At 39.5% G+C, this 24,892-nt stretch overlaps 1 protein-coding gene across 2 annotated transcripts in view; it reads left to right on the top strand.

Annotated features, from left to right (window-relative positions):
• The window catches only part of SLCO5A1 (solute carrier organic anion transporter family member 5A1), a 150,827-nt gene that overhangs the window by 51,286 nt on the left and 74,649 nt on the right, over positions 1-24,892 (top strand). For both annotated transcript variants that reach the window (XM_079111554.1, XM_079111553.1), the window contains exon 3: positions 23,156-23,288. In XM_079111554.1, coding sequence (XP_078967680.1) covers positions 23,156-23,288 — 133 coding nt within the window. The remainder of the gene's footprint in view (positions 1-23,155; positions 23,289-24,892) is intronic.

Genomic DNA, 24,892 nt, shown 5'->3' with positions numbered 1-24,892 from the left:
GTTCCAATAAAACTTTATTTACTGGACCTAAGTGGTAGTTTGCTACCCCTTGGCTTATTATAATATCTTGACCTGCAGGAAGTCATCATGAAGTATTAGGTAGATCAATCTTAAGTAAAATTGGAAGATTGTTTTATAAACCCTTATGTTGATTGCTTAGAGATTTGCTAATGCTCACTGACTGACAGGTGCCCTGGGGGAGGTGCTTTAGATAGAAGAACAAATTAAACAAGGTCATTAACCTGCAAACATTTCCTTCAAGTTTAAAAAAATATATTTATCCTGAGTTTACACAAAGATGATACATATGAAGGCTGGTGTATTAGTAGCTCAAAGAGATAAAAGGTACTAACTGTAGAAGACATGTTTAATTTTTTTTTTTTGCTTATTTTAATTTATACTCAATTAGACCTGAAAATATGGAAAGTTATGAAGAACACACTAAAAAAATCCCACTGCAATTTTACTACCCTAAGCTAACAACTTTTAACATATGGGTATGTTTCCATTTAGTTTGGTTTTTTAAATGACTTTTTTGGGGTGTACTTTTATATACCATAAAATTAATCCACTGTACGTGTATAAGTTAGTGATTTTTAGTAAATTTATAGAATTGTGTGACCACCCACCAGAATTCACTTTTAGAACATTGGTCTTATTTTTTTTCCGAGTTAAAAGAGACATAAAATAAACTGTATATAATTACATATACAATTTGAAGAAGTTTCTTTCTTTCTCTCAAACAGACACATATACATACCCCTGAAACCATCACCATAATCAAGATTGTGACCACATTCAACATCATCAAGAGCTTTCCCTGACTCTGTAATCCCTCCCTGAGTCCCCAGCTGACCATGGTTCTGTTTTTATTACTATAGGTTAGTTTGCATCTTCTGGAATTTCATAAATTGAATTATGAAATTTATATGTATGTGTTCTATTATGTAGACATTCTTTAGTTCAGCATAATTATCTTGAGATTTATTCATATTTTAGCATGTATCAATAGTTTGTTCCTTTATAATGTAAGTAGGATTCCATTACATGAATATACTTCTTTGCCCACCACCCTTGGACAGCCATCTTGGTTGGATCCAGTTATAGCAACTACAAATAAAGCTGCTATAAACATGTATATTTCAGTCTGTGTGGATGTGTGCTGTCATTTCTTTTGTGACAATACCTAGGGGATTAGAATAGTTGAATTGTATGGATAGGTGTATGTTCAACTTATTAAGACTCTATCAAACTGCTCTTCAAAGTGGCTGTACCCGTTTCCATATGTGTGTATGAGAGTTCTAGTTGCTTCACAACCTTGAGAACATTTGGTATGGTCTGTCTTTTTTATTTTAACCATTTGAAAAGGAGTTTAGTGATATCTCATTGTGGTTTTAATTTGTAATTTCTTGACTAGTGATACTGAACATTTGTAATGTGCTTATTTGACATCTGTATTATCTCCTTTGGTTAAGTGACTGTTCAAAAAATATTTTCCCTAATTGTTTCTTCTAGGATTTTTGTGTCTTGGCTTTTACATTTAGACCTATGATCCATTTTGAGTCATTTTTATCTGTGCTATCTAATGGTTCTGGCATCATTTGTTGAAAAGACTTTTTCCAGGGAATTAGTTTTGCTTGTTGGTCAAAAGATAATTGTGAGGCTGGGTGCGGTGGTGCATGCCTGCAATTCCAGCTGCTGGGGAGGCTGAGGCAGGAGGATCGTGAGTTCAAAGCCAGTCTCAGCAAAAGTAAGGTGCTGAGCAACTCAGTGAGACCCTGTGAAAAATAAAATACAAAACAGAGTGGGGATATTTCAGTGGTTGAGTACCCCTGAGCGCAATCCCCTATACAAAAAGAAAAAAAAGTCAAAAAGACAATTATACATAGGTATGTGTTGGCCTGTTTTTGTATTTTCTTTTCCATTCCATTGATTTATTTTTCTCTCTTTAAGGGAATACTACATTGTTCTGATAAAAATATCTAGGTCTCAAAATCAGGTACTCCTAGTTCCCCAAGTTTGTTTTTCTTTATCAAAATTGTTTTGGACATTCTATGTTCTTTACATTTCTATATAAATTTTAGATTGAGTCTATCAATTCCTACCAAAAAAACCTATTGAAATTTTGATTGGAATTGCATTGCATTTATAGATCAATTTTGGGAGAACAGACAACCTAACAATATTCAACCTTTCATAGCCCAAATAAAGCAAATTTCTTCATTCATTTTGGTCTTATTGAGTTTTTTCAATGATATCTTGTAATTTCAGTGTGTAGGGGTTGCACACGTTTTGTCATATTTATCTCTAAGTATTTTTTTTTTTTTTTTTTGCGGTACTGGGGATTGAACCCAGGGCCTTGTGCTTGCGAGGCAAGCACTTTACCAACTGAGCTATCTCCCCAGCCCTTATATTTTTGATGTTACCATAAATGGTATCATTTTAATTTCTGTTCATTGCTAGTATGTAGAAATAGTTGATTTTTGATATTGATCTTGTATCCTGCAACCTTGCTAAGCTTGCTTATTAGTTCTAGTAGTTTTTAAGCACTTTTTCTTTTTCTTTTTTTCTTTTTTTTTTTGGTGCTGGGGATTGAATCCACGCCCTTGTGCTTGCAAAGCAAGCACTCTACCGACTGAGCTATCTCCCCAGCCCCAAGCACTTTTTCTTGCAGTTAATATTTTTTGTCATGTTGAAGAATTTTGTATCCCTCATTTTCACTTATATATTAAAAGTATTTCCTCAAGGTATGAAAACTCTTCACAGATATTAAAATCAATAGCTTTGTTAGATCTGAAGACTTGGTTAAAAATCCTTCTGTTATGAATGTTGTTTCTATTTCTCTCATATGTGTAATGTGCTGGAAAATGTCATCATGATATACATGTGGATTACTGTCCAAAAGTTTGATTGAATAACTCTGCACTAACAATGGGCAAGAAAAACTAATCCTCTGATTTTATATCATCGTCAAGTACTATCATACTAATTACTGACTAGCATCATATTTTAGTGTTTGCAGCTTCTGTTTCTTTGATAACTAGTGAGGTTAAAGTTTTTATGGGTTCATAATGTTAGGATTGGTGTCAATCATTCATTCATTTTCTTTGTGTCATTAGAAAATCCCTTCCTCCTCCTCCTCCTCCTCTTTCTCCTCCTCCTCTTCTTCTTCTTTTCTTTTCTTTTTCTTTTTAGGACCGGGGTTTGAGCCCAGGGGCACTTTACCACTGAGCTACATCCCCAACCCTCTTGATTTTTTATTTTGAGACAGGGTCTCACTCAGTTGCTGATGCTGGCCTTGAACTTGCGACCCTCCTGCCTCAGCCTCCCAAGTAGCATAGATTCGCTGAGATAACAGGTGTGCATCATCATGCTTGGCTCAGGGAAACTATTCTTAACTTTTCATAAAACTTTCTATATTTTTGCTCCAAAATGTAATTTAAAAAAATTTCGCCTAATGATTTTGGTGCCTTTGTGACAGCCATCCTTGTGAGCTTTCCTGAGGATCACTCACAGGTGGCTAATTTGCTGCTTTAAAGTCTCAGCATATTAAGCACTCCCTGCTTCCATGCCCCAGATACTAATTGAGTGCAATTGCTTGCCTCTGTATGCATGTGTATATTCCCTTTTAGGGATCAAATTATACCCTACATAATTTTCAAATTACTTTGAAAATATTTCTAAAGGTAGATAATGAATTTCAACAACAATTTCTCACTATGGTGGTGAGGAAGAAGCATCTGAATCTACATAAGCCCCTTTCCCCTGTCATTTGTGACCTGAGATACTCTTTGTTGTTTTAGCAAAGTGATAGATTATTCCTTGACTGGTGTGGTAGCTGACCTTTGGCTGTCAGGCCCAGAATCATTTCCAGGAAAAAAAAAATCACTGCTTGAAATAACCAAGATCAAAGACCTCTTATCTGCCCATGCTTGTGAGTGGAAGGAATGAGTGAAGGAATATTTTTTTGAAATATGGTGTTCTGGTGCAATGAAGTAGTCTGGCTATTTTTCAGGCAAAAATGCAAGTTGAATGAGTTGGTATCACTGCTGTGATACCACAGTGAGGTGTGGCTTGCTTTTCATGTCCCTTATCTGTGGTAGCTGTGTCACCAACATATGCAAGAGAGTAGCCTCCTACCACTGTCTCTCAGATGAGCTAAAGTCATCATTTGAGCACTGGAGGAATGTAGACAGAATGTTATCCTGTGGCACTGTCCTGGGTACAAGCCCAGACCCTGAGTCAGGACCTAAAGTACACTGGTAACTCAAACCACTGTCAGCATCAGTCTGCAGATTGCTCACTGCCATGTGGGAGTGACTGAGGAAGTAGGACCTGGGCCAGAGAGAACAGGGGGACAGTGAGCAGTGAGAGGCCAGGGATAGGAAGTGACCTGGAAGTGGAGGCTGATCAATTACAGACCACGTTCGAAAAAGGGTGCAGCAAATCTGGGCCAGTTACAAGGAGGCTCTGAGGACCCAGGAAACCCAACTGGGGAGGCAGTGACCTATAGAGAGCCTGAAAAAGGTAGGAGTCAGGGCCAAGTGGCTGTAAACCACAGAAACCAACTCCATAAATCAGGGGGTACATATGGCTTATAAGGACAGGCAGCCCCAGGGATCTAGGGAGCAGGAGTCCATGGATGACCCTTAAAGGCTCTGCTGATGAAGTGAAGCTTTAACTTCTTTTGTTATTTCACTCATCAAAGTCCATGTCTTCATCCTATTTCCATCCAATGAATACTAGTTAGTGCATATGGTCAGCCCTGCGCAGCATTGGTAATGTATCAATGTATCAGTCCTCACAGAGCTGACATTCCAGTGGGAGAGACAGAAAATAACCAACCAAACAAGCATGTGTCATATATTGTGGTATGTGCTGTAACAAAACTCCAATAGGATGTGGGGACAAGGAGTGATGGCCCCAGGTAGATGCTGTGTGTAGACATGGGGAGCCCTGGATGCTTTGAGGAGTGACATTTGAGCAGAGATCTGGAAGAAGGAAGGGACTGAACCACATGGGCATCTGGGGGATCTTCCAGGGAGAAGAGCATGGAATAGGTCTGGGTTGGTCACCAGACTATCAGTGAATCATGCAGGTCAGGGCCCCATGAACAGGCTATCAAGACTATGTACATGAAGGGGTGAGTGGGTCCTAAAAGAAAATGGAATTGCTTTTACCATAAGAAGGGAGAAACTCAAAGACAGAAAGAAAAGATGTCCGCCTCAGTTGAAGGTGGTGTTCTTTCACTGAATTCTGCTGATGAATGAAGAGAATGAATGATAAAGGGGATTGTTCAGGACAGCAGGCATGGGGTTGGCAGAGGGGCCTCTGGCAGCAGCATGGTACTTTGGACTCTCAATGGAATTCCATTGACTGGTACAGAAGAAGAGACGGAGGGAGATGGGAAAGCAAGGGCTTAGGCGACCTCAAGGATCTGCAGGGAGATGACTTCCCATTCAAGATTTTGGGGCCTGCCCTCCATAGCTCAGTGGAAGTGACATTTCTAAATGCCACTGAATAGCTGGAGAAGCAGACACAGTGTTGCCAGTGGTCCTCACTGTCCCCAGAGAAAGAAGAGCTGGATGTGCATCAGGGTCCCAGGATGGGACTGGGATAGGGGCAGGGGCCATTACTTTCATGGGTCTCTTTCCAGGTGCAAGATCACTTGCAATTCCCTGGACACATCCTGCTTACTTCCAAACTTGTGAACCTTTGCCTGTATGGGCTGCCCAGCCTCCAGAATCCTTTCCTTCATCCCTGGAGGATTGTGTCAAAAATCATATTTGCCACAAAGCCATCTCTGTCCTTCAGCTCCAAATAATTGCAACAAATTATTCCTCACTCATGGTCCACAGCATGTTGTTGGTGTTTGTTGGACGTATTCACTGAGCCTTAAACCACAATTAGTTTTATGTGTTCCTCCCGTGGGAGACCAGGCATCAGTCTTATTCACCACTGCAATGCCCCCTCCTTGTGGTAGTGCTTTGTGTCACTGAGTGTGTAGGTCAAAGATTAACTTCTGAGCTCCACTCAGCATTTTAGGGTAAGGGGCCAGAAAGGAGGTGACTCCGCAGCCCTTCATGATACTAGGATCTTGCTGGTTTTGGTTGGATCCCTCCAGCCATTCTTGGGAGTCCTGGAATTATCTCTTGTGATTCAAAATGATGGGTTTCTAGGCAGGTTGAGTTATCCAACCTAGAGGTAGGATTTAGAAAGCTGTGCCCTAGGGTTGGAACAGACCCTGAGAATAACTTCGTTTAAGCTAATCTCCAAGCTGCCCAGTTGGGCTTTTGTGATGAGGAAAGAGGAACATCTTTTGATTCTGCCAAGAATAGATGTGGTGGCTTTGACAAGAGCTGAGGAGGCAGAGCAGAGTGCTGCAGGGGGCTGTTATGCCTCCTCTCTTGAGTAGCCATTGGGAAGGTCAGTCCACTGGACTCTTCCCAGGGCCAGGCCAGAGTGAGTGAAGAGCTCTCTGGCTGGTCTTACTGTCAGTTGTTATTCATCAGAGGACTTGGATTCAGAACTCACATATTCTCCTTTCTGCACAGTGGGAGAAAGGAAGCATAGGTTCTAGCTCATCAGATACACCATGCACAAAGCAAGACTGAGTCCCAGGGAACATTAGCTCTGAGTGTCTCAGTCTGCCAGCCAGAGCCATGGCAGGCAGCTCGGCAGTGACTCCAGAGACAGTGGGGAGATGAACTCTGATCTGGCGTCATGCTGGGACCAGCTTCTCATCAGTTGTTACCAAGATCGATCACAAAATAAGCAAAACATAAAGGTAAAAAGACAAAAACTCTTTTATTTTTATTTATTTATTTATTTATTTTTTTGATTCTCAGTGTTTTATTTTTTTTTTTATTTTTTATTTTTTTGCTTTTTTTTTATTGTAAACAAATGGGATACATGTTGTTTCTCTGTTTGTACATGGCGTAAAGGCATTCCATTTGTGTAATCATAAATTTACATAGAGTAATGTTGTTTGATTCATTCTGTTATTTTTTCCCTTCCCCCCACCCCTCCCACCCCTCTTTACCCTCTATACAGTAGTTCCTTCCTCCTTACTTGCCCCCCTCCCTAACCCTAACTCTAACCCTAACACTAACCCTTCCCTCCCCCCCATTATGTGTCATCCTCCACTTATTAGTGATATCATTCGTCCTTTGGCTTTTTGAGATTGGCTTATCTCACTTAGCATGATATTCTCCAATTTCATCCATTTGCCTGCAAATGCCATAATTTTATCATTCTTTATGGCTGAGTAATATTCCATTGTATATATATACCACAGTTTCTTTATCCACTCATCAATTGAAGGGCATCTAGGTTGGTTCCACAGTCTGGCTATTGTGAATTGAGCAGCTATGAACATTGATGTGGCTGTATCTCTGTTGTATGCAGATTTTAAGTCCTTTGGGTATAGGCCAAGAAGTGGGATAGCTGGGTCAAATGGAGGGTCCATTCCAAGTTTTCTAAGGAATCTCCACACTGCTTTCCAGAGTGGCTGCACTAATTTGCAGCCCCACCAGCAGTGTATGAGTGTACCTTTCTCCCCACATCCTCGCCAACACCTGTTGTTGCTCGTATTCTTGATAATCGCCATTCTAATTGGGGTGAGATGGAATCTTAGGGTGGTTTTGATTTGCATTTCTCTTATTACTAGAGATGTTGAACATTTTTCCATATGTTTGTTGATTGCTTGTAGATCCTCTTCTGTGAATTGTCTATTCATTTCCTTAGCCCATTTATCGACTGGATTATTTGACTTCTTGGAGTAGAGTTTTTTGAGTTTTTTATAGATTCTGGAGATTAGTGCTCTATCTGAAGTATGATTGGCAAAGACATTCTCCGACTCTGTAGGCTCTTTCTTCGCATTGCTGATAGTTTCCTTTGCTGAGAGAAAGCTTTTTAGTTTGAATCTATCCCAGTTATTGATTCTTGCTTTTATTTCTTGTGCTATGGGAGTCCTGTTAAGGAAGTCTGGTCCTAAGCCGACATGTTGAAGATCTGGACCTACTTTTTCTTCTATAATCTGCAGGGTCTCTGGTCTGATTCCAAGGTCCTTAATCCATTTTGAGTTTAGTTTCGTGCATGGTGAGAGATATGGGTTTAGTTTCATTCTGTTGCATATGGATTTCCAATTCTCCCAGCACCATTTGTTGAAGAGGCTATCTTTTCTCCATTGCATATTTTTGGCCCCTTTGTCTAGTATGAGAAAATTGTATTTATTTGGGTTTGTGTCCGTGTCCTCTATTCTGTACCATTGATCTACCTTTCTATTTTGGTACCAATACCATGCCGTTTTTGTTACTATTGCTTTGTAGTAGAGTTGAAGATCTGGTATTGCAATACCCCCTGCTTCACTCTTCCTGCTAAGGATTGCTTTAGCTATTCTGGGTTTCTTATTCTTCCAGATGAATTTCATAATTGGTTGCTCTATTTCTGTAAGGTACGTCATTGGGATTTTAATTGGAATTGCATTGAATTTGTATAGCACTTTAGGTAGTATGGCCATTTTGACAATATTAATTCTTCCTATCCAAGAACATGGAAGATCTTTCCATCTTCTAAGGTGTTCTTTAATTTCTTTCTTTAGTGTTGTATAGTTCTCATTGTAGAGGTCTTTCACCTCTTTGGTGAGATTGATTCCCAAGTATTTTATTTTTTTCGAGGCTATTGTGAATGGGGTAGTTTTCCTAATTTCTCTTTCTGAAGATTCATCACTTATGTATAAAAATGCGTTGGATTTATGGGCATTGATCTTGTAACCTGCTACTTTACTGAAATCACTTATGAGTTCTAAGAGTTTTCTGGTGGAATTTCCAGGTTCCTCTAAATATATAATCATGTCATCTGCGAACAGGGATAGTTTGAGTTCTTCTTTTCCAATTCGTATCCCTTTAATTTCTTTGGTTTGTCTAATTGCTCTGGCCAGAGTCTCAAGAACGATGTTGAATAGAAGTGGTGAAAGAGGGCATCCCTGCCTTGGTCCAGTTTTTAGGGGGAATGCTTTCAGTTTTTCACCATTTAGAATGATATTAGCCATGGGCTTAGCATAAATGGCCTTTACAATGTTAAGGAATGTTCCCACTATCCCTATTTTTTCTAGTGTTTTGAGCATGAAGGGGTGCTGTATTTTATCAAATGCTTTTTCTGCATCTATTGAAATAATCATGTGATTCTTGACTTTAAGTCTATTAATATGGTGAATTACGTTTATTGATTTCCTGATGTTGAACCAACCTTGCATCCCTGGGATGAAACCCACTTGATCATGGTGCACTATCTTTTTAATATGTTTTTGTATGCGATTTGCTAAAATTTTGTTGAGAATTTTTGCGTCGATGTTCATTAAGGATATTGGTCTGAAATTTTCTTTCCTTGATGAGTCTCTGTCTGGTTTAGGTATCAGTGTGATATTGGCTTCATAGAATGAGTTTGGGAGGGTTCCCTCCTCTTCTATTTTATGGAATACTTTGAGAAGTATTGGAATGAGCTCTTCTTTAAAGGTTTTGTAGAACTCAGCTGAGAACCCATCTGGTCCTGGACTTTTCTTTGTTGGTAGGCTTTTGATGACTTCTTCTATTTCAGTACTTGAAATTGGTCTATTTAAATTGTTTATGTCCTCCTCGTTCAGTTTAGGCAATTCATATGTCTCTAGAAACCTGTTGATGTCTTCGAAATTTTCTATTTTGTTGGAGTATAGATTTTCAAAATAGCTTCTAATTATGTTTTGTATTTCAATCCTGTCTGTTGTGATATTTCCTTGTTCATTCCGAATTTTAGTGATTTGGGTTTTCTCTCGTCTTCTCTTTGTTAGTGTGGCTAAAGGTTTATCAATTTTGTTTATTTTTTCGAAGAACCAACTATTTATTTTGTCAATTTTTTGTATTGTTTCTTTTGTTTCAATTTCATTGATTTCAGCTCTGAGTTTAACTATTTCCTGTCTTCTACTACTTTTGGTGCTGTTCTGTTCTTCTTTTTCTAGGGCTTTGAGCTGTAGTGTTAGGTTGTTTATTTGTTGAGTTTTACTTCTTTTATTAAATGCGCTCCATGAAATAAATTTCCCTCTAAGTACTGCTTTCATAGTGTCCCAGAGATTTTGATATGATGTTTCTTTGTTCTCATTTACCTCTAAGAATTTCTTAATTTCCTTCCTAATATCTTCTGTTATCCATTCATCATATAATAGCATATTGTTTAATCTCCAGATGTTGGAATAGTTTCTGTGTTTTACTCTTTCATTTATTTCTAACTTCAATCCATTATGATCTGATAGAATACATGGTAGTGTCTCTATCTTCTTGTATTTGCTAACATTAGCTTTGTGGCATGATATATTGTCTATTTTAGAGAAGGATCCATGTGCTGCTGAGAAGAAAGTGTATTCACTCTTGGTTGGATGGTATATTCTATAAATGTCCGTTAAGTCTAAATTATTGATTGTGTTATTGAGATCTATGGTTTCTTTGTTCAATTTTTGTCTGGAAGATCTGTCCAGTGGTGAGAGAGGCGTGTTAAAATCACCTAGTATTATTGTGTTATGGTCTATTTGGTTTCTGAAATTGAGAAGGATTTGTTTGACACACATGGATGAGCCACTGTTTGGGGCATAGATGTTTATGATTGTTATATCTTGCTGATTTATGCTTCCCTTAAGCAGTATGAAATGACCTTCTTTATCCCTTCTGACTAACTTTGGCTTGAAGTCCACATTGTCTGAAATGAGGATGGATACTCCAGCTTTTTTGCTGAGTCCATGTGCATGGTATGTTTTTCCCCATCCTTTCACCTTTAGTCTATGGGTATCTTTTTCTATGAGGTGAGTCTCTTGCAGGCAACATATTGTTGGATCTTTCTATTTAATCCAATCTGCCAGTCTATGTCTTTTGATTGATGAATTCAGGCCATTAACATTCAGGGTTATTATAGAGAAATGATTTGGTTTCCCGGTCATTTGGTTCATTTTTAAAATTTTGTTTATTTATTTGTTTGACACAACTTGTTTCCTCCTTTATTTGACAATTCCTTTAGGATAATTCCTCCCTTTGCTGATTTGCTTCTTTGTTTTTCATCTCTTCCTCATGGAATATTTTGTTGAGAATGTTCTGTAATGCTGGCTTTCTTCTTGTAAATTCTTTTAGCTTTTGTTTATCATGGAAGGATTTTATTTCATCGTCAAATTTGAAGGTAAGTTTTGCTGGGTATAAGATTCTCGGTTGGCATCCATTTTCTTTCAGGGCTTGAAAAATGTTGTTCCAGGCCCTTCTAGCTTTTAGGGTCTGGATTGAAAAATCTGCTGATATGCGTATTGGTTTCCCCCTGAATGTAATTTGGTTCTTTTCTCTCACAGCCTTTAAAATTCTGTCTTTATTTTGTATGTTAGGTATTTTCATTATAATGTGCCTTGGTGTGGGTCTGTTGTAATTTTGTGTATTTGGAGTCCTATAAGCCTCTTGAACTTGATTTTCCATTTCATTCTTCAGATTTGGGAAATTTTCTGATATTATTTCATTGAATAGGTTGTTCATTCCTTTGGCTTGTTTCTCTAGGCCTTCCTCAATCCCAATAATTCTTAAATTTGGCCTTTTCATGATATCCCATAGTTCTTGTAGATTCTGTTCATGATTTCTTACCATCTTCTCTGTTTGTTCAACTTTGTTTTCAAGGTTAAATATTTTGTCTTCAATGTCTGAGGTTCTGTCTTCCAGGTGTTCTATCCTATTGGATATGCTTTCTATGGAGTTCTTAATTTGGTTTATTGTTTCCTTCATGTCAAGGATTTCTGTTTGGTTTTTTTTCAATATCTCTAACTCTTTATTGAAATGATCTTTTGCTTCCTGTATTTGTTCTTTTAACTGTCGATTGGTGCGATCATTCAATGCTTGCATTTGCTCTTTCATCTCATCGTTTGCTTCTCTGATCATTTTAATTATGTACATTCTGAACTCCTTTTCTGTCATTTCTTCTGCCATGCTGTCATTGGGTTTTATTGATGTAACATCTAGATTTGTTTGCAGCATTTTCTTTCCTTGTTTTCTCATATTGTTCAGGTATCAGTGGACCGCTGAGATATTGCAGATTTCCTCTATTGACTTACAATGTCCCTGAAGATTTCTATATATATCCCCCCTTAGCCTTCAGTAGGCTGAAGTCATGGAGGAAGTGGATAATGCGGTGCTCCACAAGGAAGCTGCCTCTCTAGGAGTGGTGGCCTTCAGGTGGGGTATAATCCCTGCTAGTGGGCAGAGGTGCCTCCACTTGTTAACCAATGATCATCCAAAGGGGACCTAGGCTGCGGGCTGAGGCAAGGCCTGTTTGGGCCTGAGTCTCTGGTTTTACCGTCCTTGTGGGGAAACCTCACCCAGCAGGGAAGACTCACCCGGTGGGGAGGTCTCGCTGGTCAGTTCCCTCCTAGAGGTTCCCCTCAATTTACAGCTACCGCCTGGGCTGGGCTGCCTTCCTCTGCAAAGTTCCCAGGGGACCGGCCCTACCTCCTGGGCCTGGGAGCCTCACCCTTCGCAGACGAGTCTCCTTAGGCTGCCCCTCCTCAGAGAATTTGCCCACAGGCCTGGAACCTTCGCTCCGCCCTAAGCCTGTCTCTGTGCGGCTCTTCCACCCAGAAGCCTCCTAGATCCTGGGACCCTGCTCTGCACCTAATCGCCTGGCTGTGTGGCCCCTCCTCTGAGCAGCCACCTGTCGCCCCGAACAATCGCTCTGAGTCCCAGAGACCCGCCACAGGCCTCTTCCTCCAGACAGCCCCCCAGAATTCCGGTGCGGTCACTAGGAGTCCAAGAAACTCACTTCGTGCCTCCTCCTCCCACCAACCACCTGTAGCCCGGGGCAATCAATCACTCCGAGTCGAAGTGACCCTCCCCGTTCCTGCTCCTTCTCCAGATAACCCCCCAGGTGTTCAGGAGCAGTCCCTCTGAGTGGCTCTGAATCCACGTGACCCGCTGCACAGGTCCTCTGGGCAACCACCCGGAGCTCTGGTGCGGCCACTCAAGACCAAGCGTCCCACCACGCTTCTCCTCCAGGCAGCCCCCCTGTGTTCAGGAGCTGTCACTTTAAGACCAAACGACTCACCACTCGCCTTCTCCTCTGAGCAGCCGCCTGGAGCGCTAATGCAGTCACTGCGAGTCCAAAGGACCCGCCGCGCTCCTCCTCCTCCTCCTCCTACTCCTCCGGGCAGGCCCCGGGGTTCAGAAGTGGTCAGAGTCCAAACAGCTCGCCACACAGCCCCTTCTCTGGCAACCGCCTGTAGCTCTGGTGTAGTCACCCGAATCCAAGCGGCCGCGCTCCTCTTCCTCCTCCTCGTCCTCAGGGCAGGCCCCGGGGTTCAGAAGCGTTGTTCTGAGTCCAAACAGCTCGCCGCACGGCTTCTCCTCTGGCAACCGCCTGTAGCTGTGGTGCAGTCACTCCGAATCCAAGTGGCCACGCTCCTCCTCCTCCTCCTCAGGGCAGGCCCCGGTGTCCTGAGTCCACGCAGCTCTCCTCGCCACTCCTCCCCTGGGCAGCCGCCGGAGCCCCAGTGGTTGCTCCGAGTCCAGCGCTGTGCCGAGCGGCCTCCTTTACGGCGCTCCCAGCTGTCCGAGTTCACTGCTCCAGCGGGGGGGAGGGGCGTCTCGCCGGCAGTTCTACTTCACAAAGTTTCCTGCGTTCCGGGACCACCGTCCCATCCGGGATGCCTCCCCAGGGGGTGAGAGTCACCCGGCTGCTTTGAGTTGGTCCCAAGCGTCTCAGTATCTCCTCTTTTGAATCCTGAGTCCTGGAGCAACATGAAATGCAGCCACCCTCTAGGCCGCCATCTTGAAACCCCCCCAAAAAACTTTTTTAAAAAGAGATAATGTAAGAAGGATAATAAAAGGAAAGAGAAACCACACGAAAATAAAAATTATTTTTATTATTAGTTTTGGTGGTGGGGATTGAACCCAGGGGCACTTTACCACTGTGCTCCATGTAGTCTTTTTAATTTTTAATTTTGCCATAGGGCCTTGCTGAGTTGCTGAGGGTCTCACAGAACCACTGAGGCTGGCCTCAAACGTGCCATCCTCTTGCCTCAAGCCTCCCAAGTCATACCACAACACTTACCTCCAATAATTATTTTTAATGCTAAAAAAGAAGGTAAAATGAAGGAGTATAAGAAAAGTTTGAACTTTTAAAGTCAAGGAAATTTATAGAAATAAAAAATTTAAGTTAATACAAATAGGGCTAAAAAAGTTTGCAAGCTTAGTTGAGATGTGAGAAATAGAAGACAAACCATTTAAAACTTAAAAGTCAATTTTGAAAATTCAAACCTCTATGAAAAATGTTTTTAAAAAGATAGTTTATGTTGTAAAAGGACAGGTTTTACTAAAGGTTACATCTACAGGAGAAAGTTAAAGACGTGATGGTAAATGGGATTAAAAATAGTAGTTAATGCACTTTAATGTGAAAAAGCAGCCGTGATTATAGAATAGGGTGACAAGTAGTTTAAAAAGAAAATGAAAATGGAAGTTCTGAAGATAAAAGAGCTTGAAAACTGACAGGAGCAAGAAACACTGGTGGGAAGGAGGCGAGGAGACAGAGTTGCTGGTGGGTCTGACTTCCCCAAGAGCTGTTCCTCTGCTGAACCAGCCATGGCATCCAACATGAAGGCCAGAGGAGAACTGGCTTTCCTGTGGAAGGTCACCTTTTCAGTCCTTTCTACCACCAGTGACTTCTTGTTTCCACCAAGTATATGGCAGAGGCTTCATACGGGTTTGGAGCTGGGGGCCTCAATCCTCGTGTTGGGATCTGGGTCTATGCAGTTTAAGCATGAGAAAACGTAAATGGGTTCATACCAACTTCAGAGGAATAACCTCAACCGTTCATTTGTGGTAGCAAAAACCAGCTTCCAAAAGGAATTTATTTTTCCAAATGGAATTATTAAATGAATATGACAGATCCACATAATAACACACTATATAACCATAACAAATTATATAAAAGAATACTTATTGTAAGTATAAGGAAAGTTTGAGATGTTTACATGAAAAATATTATAGGATAATTATCGTGGTATAATTCCAATTAATTGAAAAGTTCATATGATATAGGAGTAGTATGCGATATTTATTGCAGTCAAATATCCTTTATCTGAAATTCTTAGGATCGGACATATTTTGGATTTTGAGCACTTTGGACTTTAGATTTTTTAATTAGGGATGCTCAACCTGTACTATTTATTATTACTGTTATTATTTGAATGTTAGAGATTGTGGGTGATTTCTAGGAGATCTGTTTTTTGTGTTCTTGGAAATCTGTTTTATAATATAATCCATATTAGAGTTCGTATGGTGTAGAAAAAATCCTGATGTTTCTTTTAAAAGGATAATAACAGGTATAGGCACATGCTTAACTTCAGAAAGAGACATCATACTGACCCTTCTGTGAGGAAAGGAAGGTCTTCCTGTTCTCTGTCACCACTTGCATCTGACTTGCATAATAACTAACTCCTGGCTCAAAAATATTGATTCCAGGAAGGATAATTTCTTTAAGAAAATTTTTTTTCAGGAAGGATAATTTCTTTAAAAACATTTTTTTTCAGGAAGGATAATTTCTTAATTTATCTTTATTGAAAGAAAATCCAGAGGTGTTCATATGTATTTTATAAAAAATGTAGTCCATTCAAAATTAATATACAATATTATTAGAGAATAAATAGGTAATCACTGAATATATAAAAATGCCAATTAATAGTTCTTCAGTGTTTACTATGTCCTAAGCATTGCATGCACATAATTCTATTAGGTCTCCAAGAGGTTAAATAACTGTTGCCATTGCACAGATGTGGGGATTGGGGATCTAATGAGGCAGTTTGACTCCAGGGCCTTTGCTCATATTCCCTGTACTATACTGACTTCAGTGCTGCCTGTGTCAGTGGTTCTGCATTTTAGGTTTTGGGGGAGATTCATAAAAGTACAGTTCACATTGCCTGCCCTCAAGATGTGTCTAGCCTAGATGAGAAGAGAAAATAAGTAACACGGGATATGCAGCAAAAATGCAGCCTGGTGTGGTGACATAGGCCTGTAATCCCAGTGATTTGGGAGGCTGAGACAGGAGGATTGTAAGTTTGAGGGCAGTTCTAGCAACTTAGCAAGGCCTTCAACAACTTAGTGAGACCCTATGTCAATACAAAAAAGAAAAAAGCCTGGGGATGTGGTCAGTGGTTAAGTGCCCCTGGGTTCAGTACCTGGTACCAAAAAAAAAAAAAAAAAAAAAAGCAGCACATGATACTTGATGTGAGATCTGAAGACAAACATTTCAGTGACCTCCATAGACCAGGGAAGGCCTTATTAAAAAGTTGGGGTTTGAAGGATGGAGAGCACAACAATGACATTTTGGATCATTGAACTAGCTATAGACCAAGCAATACAAAGGATGTTCTGGAAAGAAAGAATAGGGAGTTGTTATGGTTTGGATATGAGGTGTCCCTCAAAAGCTGTGGTATAAATGCATGAATAATCAGAGGTGAAATGATTGGATTATGAGAGCTGTAAATTAACCAGTCCATCCTAGTTTGAATGGACTAACTGGGTGGAAACTATAGGCGAAGGAGTGTGACTGGAGGAGGTGGGTCCCTGACAACATGACCTGGAAACATTCATCTTCTCTGTGACTGCATCCCCCTGCCCCTCTGCTTCCTGACCCCACCATAAATGGAGCAGCACTCCTCTGTCACACCTTTCTGCCATGTTGTTCTACCTCATCTTGGGCCACAGCAATCCAGTTGGCTGATCTTGAAATGAATCCCTAAAATGGTGAGCCTGAAATAGAGATTTTCTCCTGTAAGTTGTGCTTATCAGGTATGTTGGTCACAGTGAGGAAAAGCTGACTAACACAGGAATGATCATGCTTCTAGCACAGAGAAGGCAGAGACTTGGGACTGGGTCAAGCCTGAATTGATACTACTAGAAGCCATTGATATATTGACTGGGTAAATGAGATGGAAGCAGAGTCAGGAGGGAAAAAATGCTCAAGGCTAAGGGAGACCAGGGATGGGGTCAGGGCAGTGTCAAGATGAGGAGAAAAAAGTTGGATGAGCAGTGAAGTGATGGCAAGGGAAAAGAATGAAGAATGAGAGAACTCCAGTTCATTTGGTATCTGTTTTGAACTGATTGTGTCCCTCTAGAACTCATATGTTGTAGCCTGAACACCCAATGTGACTATATGTGAAGATGGGACCTTTAGGGAGGTAATTAAAATGAACTAATGTCACAAAGATGGGGCCCCAATGTTCTTATAAAAAGAAAAGACAGCAGAGCTCACTTTCTCTCCCTGTGAGCACAGAGAAGAGATCATGTGAGGGTACAACAAGATGGCGGCCATTGACAAACCAGGAAGAGAGGCCTCATGAGAAGCAAACTCTGATTATGCCTTGATCTTGGACTTTTAGCCTCCAGAACAGCAAGAAAGTAATTGTCATTTAGGCCACCTAGGCAGTGTGTTTTTGTTATGGCAGCCTGAGCAGACAAACACAATATCTAGGTCTGTGATTAATGGCAAGCGATGGGGCATTCCTTTGATGTGGAACTTGTAAGTCTTGTCAAGGATGGGAGGAAGCAGATCCAGACAAAGGAGAAACAAGAGGTATAGAATAGGAAATAGGGGGCACAGTCATTTTTTTTGTTGGTGATTTGTAATCAATCCATAAGCATTTACTGAATACCTCCTATGCCCAAATAGTAAACAGTGCATTAGGTAAAATAAAATACTAACAACAAATAGCTTATTCTTATATGGTCCTTATTCTTATGCTATGTGTCAGATATTTCATATGCTTTTTAAGTGTTAACTCATTCAGTGCCTGTGATAACCCTGTGAGTAAGTACTTGTGCCATCTCAGCTCTACAGATGAGGAAAACCAAGGCTTAGAGATATTAAGCAACTTGCTAAAGGCCAAACAGTTAGTAAGAGTTGGGATTTGAACTCATGTTTTTGGAGTGTGTGCTTTAACCACTAGATGGTATTATGTAGGATGTGGTTTTTGTTGCTGAGGACGAAGAGTTACTTGAAAACAGGATATAAATTTTTGCAGAGATAAGTAGAAGTAAAAAGAAGGTCATATTTAATTTCAAATCATTGGAATGATTCAGTGTCCTCTCAAAGGGAAATATGTCTACTGCTGGGGTCACATAAGAAGGTCCATTGGGGTACAGGAAGAAAAGGTTGAAACTTCAATTTATACTTAAATTATTAGTTCACTGAATAATCCAAACTTCTAGTACAAACTCTACATCATGAGAGAAAACCAAGGATAGTATAATCATCTGATGAGACATAGTAAAAAAAAAAAAGAAATTATCAAGTTCACTATGTGAAATATGAATTGATGTCTACTGTTATTAGCTGAGGTCTCAAAATATGATGTACACTGAGGAAGAGTTTTATCACTGATATCTATGACAGTAGAATGTCACTGATTGTCCCAGTCTATTTTATTTTGCTGTAACAAAATATTGGAGACCAGGTAATTTATAAAGAATAGAGGTTTCTTTAGCTCATGGTTCTGGAGGCTAGAAAATCCAAGAGCATGGTGCTGGTATATGGTTGGCATCTGGTGAGTGCATTCTATTATTATTATTATTATTTTTATTATAGTTAGTAGTTGGGCTCTTTTTGACAAATCATATATGCAAGAAATTTGTTGTCAATTCTGACCCCCCTTTTTCCTCCCCTTCTTCCTCCTATTCTCCTTCCTCTATTCCACTGATTTTACTTTCATTCCTTTATTTTTGATTGGTATGTTCCACATATACATAAAAGTTAAATTTCCTTTAGTACATTTTACATGCATATTGCATGGTTTTGTTAAATTCATTCCATACTTTCTCCCCTTTCCCATTCTTCCTTCATCCCTCTCATTTTCAACCTTCTACTCCACCAATTCTTCCTTATATATTTTTGATATCCAATTCTTCCTGCCCTACCACCTTCTTTGCCTTATTTTGCTCTAGCTTCCACATATGAGAGAAAACATTTGACTTTTAGTTTTCTGAGTCTGGCTTATTTCACTTAGCATGATGTTCTCCATTTCCATCTGTTTATTGGCAAATGCCATTATTTCATTCTTCTTTGTGGTTGAGTAAAACTCCGTTCTGTATATGTACCACATTTTCTTGATCGATTCATCTTGATGGACATCTGGGCTGATTCCGTAATTTGGTTATTGTGAATTGTGCTGCTATAAACATTGAAGTGGCTGTATTGCTATAGTGTGGATCATTTTAGTTCTTTTGGATAAACACCAAGCATGGAATAGCTGGGTCATATGTTGGTTCCATTTCTAATTTTATTTTAGGAATTGGTGAGAACCTTCTTGTGGCATTATAACATGGCAAAGAGCAAAGAGTGAAAAGTGTCACACAGGGAGGCAGAGCAGGAGAGAGAGAGAGAGAGAGAGAGAGAGAGAGAGAGAGAGAGAGAGAGAGAGAGAGAGAGAGAGAGAGAATGAATTAACTTTGATAACTCCCACATTAACCCATTAATCCAGGAATGTTTAATCCATTTCTGAGGGCACAGCCCTCATGACCCAACCTTGCAAATACTTCCAATACTGCTGCACTGGGGACCAAGCTTCCACATGTTTTCCACATGTTTGGAGAATATATTCAACCACAGCATAAACTCAATAGGAGTAATAAGTACCAAGTACTGACTAAATCTGGGTTGTGTGCCTCCTACACCATCTGGGCACTGGAGACACAGCAGTGAACACTGGCAAGAATCCCTGCTCTTGAGGAGCTTATATTCCAGATGGGGAGCACAGATGATAAACAGGATGAAAAAAGGAAATACGTAGTATGTTATTTGGTAATATATGCTAAGAAGAAAAATGAAGCAGGGAGAGTGATGGGAATAATTGAGGGAAGAGTTTCAGTTTATAGATAGGGTAGTCAAATAAGAACTCAGCAAAGAAAGTGACTGTGTAACTAGCTGGAGGAAGTAAGGAAATGAACCATGTGGCTATGTGGGGGAGAAGCATTCACCACAAACCCATGCATGTACTGAGGACATTCCTGGAAGATTGAAGATTATGAAGAAGAAGGTCAGTAAGACTGGTGCTCAAGAAACAAGGAGAATGACAAAAATAAATCCGTGAGACAATGGGGAGGTCATCCAAATTAATGTATGATTAGGTCCTGGTAACCACACAAAGACTTTGTTTTTTACTGTGAATTAGATGGGAAGCAAGGAAGTACCAAGATCTAGCTCATGTTTCTAGAGGATTATTAAGTGCTGTGTTGAGAATACACAAATACACCATGCAGAAGTAAGGGCAGAAGCAGGGCTACCAGCTGGAAGACCTAGAGCAATTTCCCAGACGAGCAATGATGGCAGCTTGGACCAGAATGTTAGAAATAGAGGTGAAGAGGAGTTGGATACTGGATATAATTTAGTGGTAGAACCAACAGGATTTTCTGATGCATTAGATGTGAGCTGTGTGAGAGACACTAATAGTACACATACCTTATTTATACAGAAAAGTATTTCCTTTGGGGATAAATGCTTAAAACTTTTACTTATTTTATCTTATTGGTTCTTTTTCATTATACATGACAGTAGAATTCATTCTGATACAATTATATGAGCATGGAATACATTTTATTCTAATTAGGACCCCATTCTTATGGACATACATGATGGTAGGATTCACTATGATATATTCATATGTACGTAGGAAAATTATTTTGGATTCGTTTCATTAGGGATCCATGATGAAGTTTGTAATCCCCTGGAATAATAATATCTCATCTACAGGCATTCTGAGGAGAGAGAGAGACATTCAGGGGAGGACCACGAGGTGGACTTGGATCTTGAAGTTTAGGATGCAAACAGGCAGAAATGCCCAGGGAAGCTGTGGTGAATACAGGCTTCTAATTTTAAGATGGGAATGCTAGCAGGAGGCTAGTCTGCCACACCCTGGAACTCCAGGTAGAGCAGTCTAGACCTTTCTCCTTCATCAGTGGGCAATGAGGGGGCGTTTTTGACTGGGAGGGTGTGTGATATGAATTTGCTTCAACAATGTACTCTTAAATCTTTTAGTGAGTGCCATTTGTTAATCCACCAATAAATCTTAACTCAGTAGCCAGAAAACCTTACCTTCTTACCCGAAAATGATTTGCTTACTAAATGGAGCTGGGTTAAGAGGGTGTGTATGTGTGTGTGTGTGTGTGTGTGTGTGTGTGTGTGTGTGCGCACACACAATTCTGTTGGTCTTTAAGTGCTTGTTATGTAATAAAATTAAATTTCTGATTACATTGCTGACTTTAAAAAAGCTTTATATTTTAGAAAGTAGCTTAAGGTGTTTTGGTGAGTGTTGTTGAATACCTTTTCTCCTCGATGGACCATCACAGGGGCTTGCTGGTACATATACCGTACAATCTTGCTTACCACTTCAAGAGTTGCACTCAGCGGCCCTAGGCATAAACAGTATTGGGGAAGTACCCTTTTCCCTGTGTGTGTTGTAGACAGCCTCTTTCAAACCACGGGAATTATTTTGGGAGGATGATTCATGTCACATTTTGGCCTCATTACAGTTTTAAGTTGTAAATGGTGCTGGCATGCCTGGAGGTGTAAACATGAATTTTATCTTCCTATGCATATGGGAATACCTGTAACTGATAAAGTACTTTCTATTCTTGAGTTACAGTCTAGGCTGTGACCAAAGAGATTAATAAAGATTAACAAAATTTTAATTTCATTTATTCAAAGCTTGCTTCCAAGACAGCACCAGATACTTGGGGGTGTGCCTCCATTCTCCATTTCCAGAACAGATGGAGGAGTCTGAGAACCTAATGTCTTATGGTTACAAGCAGATGATTCTGTAAAATAAACACAGTGCTTTCTCTTTTGTAATGGTGTGAAAAGTGAGAGCAGGTGTTAAATTACGGTCTTGTTGTCTATGGTTATAAGTAACAGGAGGTACAAGATTACTTGATGTTGATTTAGACGTGGGTGATGAAGTGGGGTGAAACCATTCTGATTATCCCAATTTGCTTTCTGGTAAATATATTGCTATTTAAAGGATATGGCAAAACTTTCTTATTTGTTCAGCAGTTACAAATGCATGACGGCGACAGAAATGAGAAACACCACCTGAGTTTATTATCATACCTTGCACACAGCAGTGCCTTCAAACCGTTCATGGATTTTCCCCTAAATAACTGTGTTTGAGTAGGGAAAAAAAAATTGAGTTTGTGGTATGGCTAGATTTTTCTATGACTCTCAAGGAATTCCCTAACATCTCAAATTTATAAAATTGGCATTTTAGACTATTAAATTACACAAGTAAAAATAGGCATATAAAATAAACTAATTCTAATAACCTGCTATTGTTTACTATATGCTTATATGTATACATATGTGTATATATAAACATATACATACATATGTATATATATATATATATATATGATTTTTGTTGTTGATAAAATACCAAATTTCTGATCCATCGACAGTAAGGCATGTACTCACCTGACTCCTTGGACACGTGTTTTAAAAAATTATTTTCTGGTCCATCTGTGGTTACTGCTTTCCATTTGGACCTCCTGACCCAGGCCATGTAGAAGAACTTATTCTTAAGTAGGATTCCTCAGTTAACAATAAACCAAATGCATTATTTGATTCTATAATGGTGGCTCAAAAAACATTAGCAATTGGAGGGCATTGAGCCACTTCTCCAATTCAATCTAGGTTTGTAAGTTATTTCTTCATCTTGCTAAAACTACAGCTGTGACAAGTGATACTACCTTTTTTTTTTTTTTTCTTTTTAAAACAAAATTCCTCTTGGTTATTCAGTGACTGCTTCATCTGCCTCATTAATTAGCCTGGGTCTCTACTTCTAGAAATTTGAATTTAGTGGTTTCAAAGTAAGACCAGAACATTTACATTAAACAAAGTACAAGCAACCTGAAGGCATTCCAGGTGATTCTGACTCTCTAAGAGAACAACAGGTAATAGTAAAATGAAGCGCAAAGTTTGAAACCCTAATATCAGTGTAGACGTTTTGGAACTTGTTAACTGGATTTAACTGTGATATATCTGCAGTATGCTACTGAGATTAGAGAACTTTTAGCACTTACATAAAATGTTGCTGTATTTCACTTTTTCCTTTCTGTCTTCTCAGCCATCATGTATGTCATGGGAGCGCTTGGCCCTGCGGTGGGATATTTATTAGGTGGACTTCTTATTGGTTTTTATGTTGACCCCAGAAATCCTGTTCACCTTGACCAGAATGATCCTCGTTTCATTGGAAACTGGTAAGATTGTTTATTAAATTTTATATTTCACTTCTTACTAATGATTTAGTCATAAAAACTCTTGTATTTAAAATTTTCCCATTGAAGAGATGAAAAATATAGCTTAAATCACCTGAGAGTAGATGGTAGATGGAATGATAATTCCCCAAAGAGAGCCATTTCCTAATGTCCAGAACCATGAATATGTTACGTTATGTGGCAGAAGGTACCTTGCAGATGTGATCAAGTTAAAGATCTTAAAATGGGGAAATTATCTTTGGGTTCTGGGTGGGCCCATTGTTAATCAAAGGAAAGAGGGAGGCAGGAGGATCAGAGTCAGAGAAGGAGAGTCTTACTAAAGTAGAGGTTGAAGTAATGTGCTTTGGATGGAGGAAGGTTTTGTGAATCAAAAAAGCAGGTGGACTCCAGAAGCTAGAAGGTTGAGTAAATAGGTTCTTCTCTAGGTAGAACCTCCAGAAGGAATAAAACCCTATCCACCCCACTGTAGATTTCTGACCTCCAGAACTGTGAGATAATCCATCTGGCTTGTTTGATCCAGTAAGCATATGGTAACTTGTTATAGCAGCAACAGGAAACTAATACCATACTTTGGTGACAGTGTCTTAATCTGCATTCTACAGGATTGGGCTGTTTCCTGTAGTGTAGGGAAAGGGGCTTCTGTGGCTGTGAGGGTACTTTACTGTTTAATCATATCTTTCATTATTTTTTCTGTGCCTTTAAAAGTGACTTACTCTATACTTACTGCATTTGTATTTCTGCTTTATAACCCTTCCCCACTGCCCAGAACTCCAACCTTGTTTCCGTGCTCAACAAATCTTTTCTCTTTGGTGACATTTGGTTTCCCTATGTATGCTGGAGATTTAGCTGCTTTCTCACCTTGTGGACCTTACTGTCCTGGACTCAGGAGGAGAGCTTCACCTTTGAATATTATGTGATTTATCTGAATAACCAGGGTTGTGTTTGATTTCTTCACAGTCCTTGACTTGAACATTATCATTTATTTCTTTGTGAATGCAAAAGTGCTAATTGAAAATATTGGTGTCCTGAATTCATTTCACCTGGGTTAGTAATAGGTATACATTGATGAGAAATTTTCCTTTTATGGCAAAGAGAATACTGCATTATTAGAAAAATGAGAGATTACACTCTATGTATGATCTATCAAAATGTTTAAATGCACTCTACTGTCATGTACAACTGATTAGAATAAATATAATTAAAAAATTAAAAAAAATATTTGCCTGGGGAAAAAAAAAGAAATTATACGTATCAAGAAATTACTTTCTAAAGAGTTGCACAGATTACTGTGTTCTCTTTGTCTCTCTGCTTTATTATAGAATAATAACCTCATGACTCTGAGATTGGTAGGAATGTTTATCACTATTTTCAAAGAAGTTAACAAATATAATTTATATGCTGCTTCTTGTTTCATTAGTAATCCTCACTGAAACTGAAATACAGATAAACTTGGCCTGCTAGAATTTTCAAATCATAGAAAGAGAAGTTCCCCTATCAGTGGGAGGGAAATCACACAGGGGTTTTAAGTTTTTGACTCATGGTGAAAATTTTGGCCTCAGCTGTTTTTATTTTTTAGTTTTTTTTGG

This window comes from Sciurus vulgaris, assembly GCF_902686455.1.
Source record: "Sciurus vulgaris genome assembly, chromosome: 1".
NCBI classification, from domain to species: domain Eukaryota; kingdom Metazoa; phylum Chordata; class Mammalia; order Rodentia; family Sciuridae; genus Sciurus; species Sciurus vulgaris.
The sequence above is the reverse complement of the archived record's forward strand: the minus strand, read 5'-3'. Positions and strand labels throughout refer to the sequence as shown.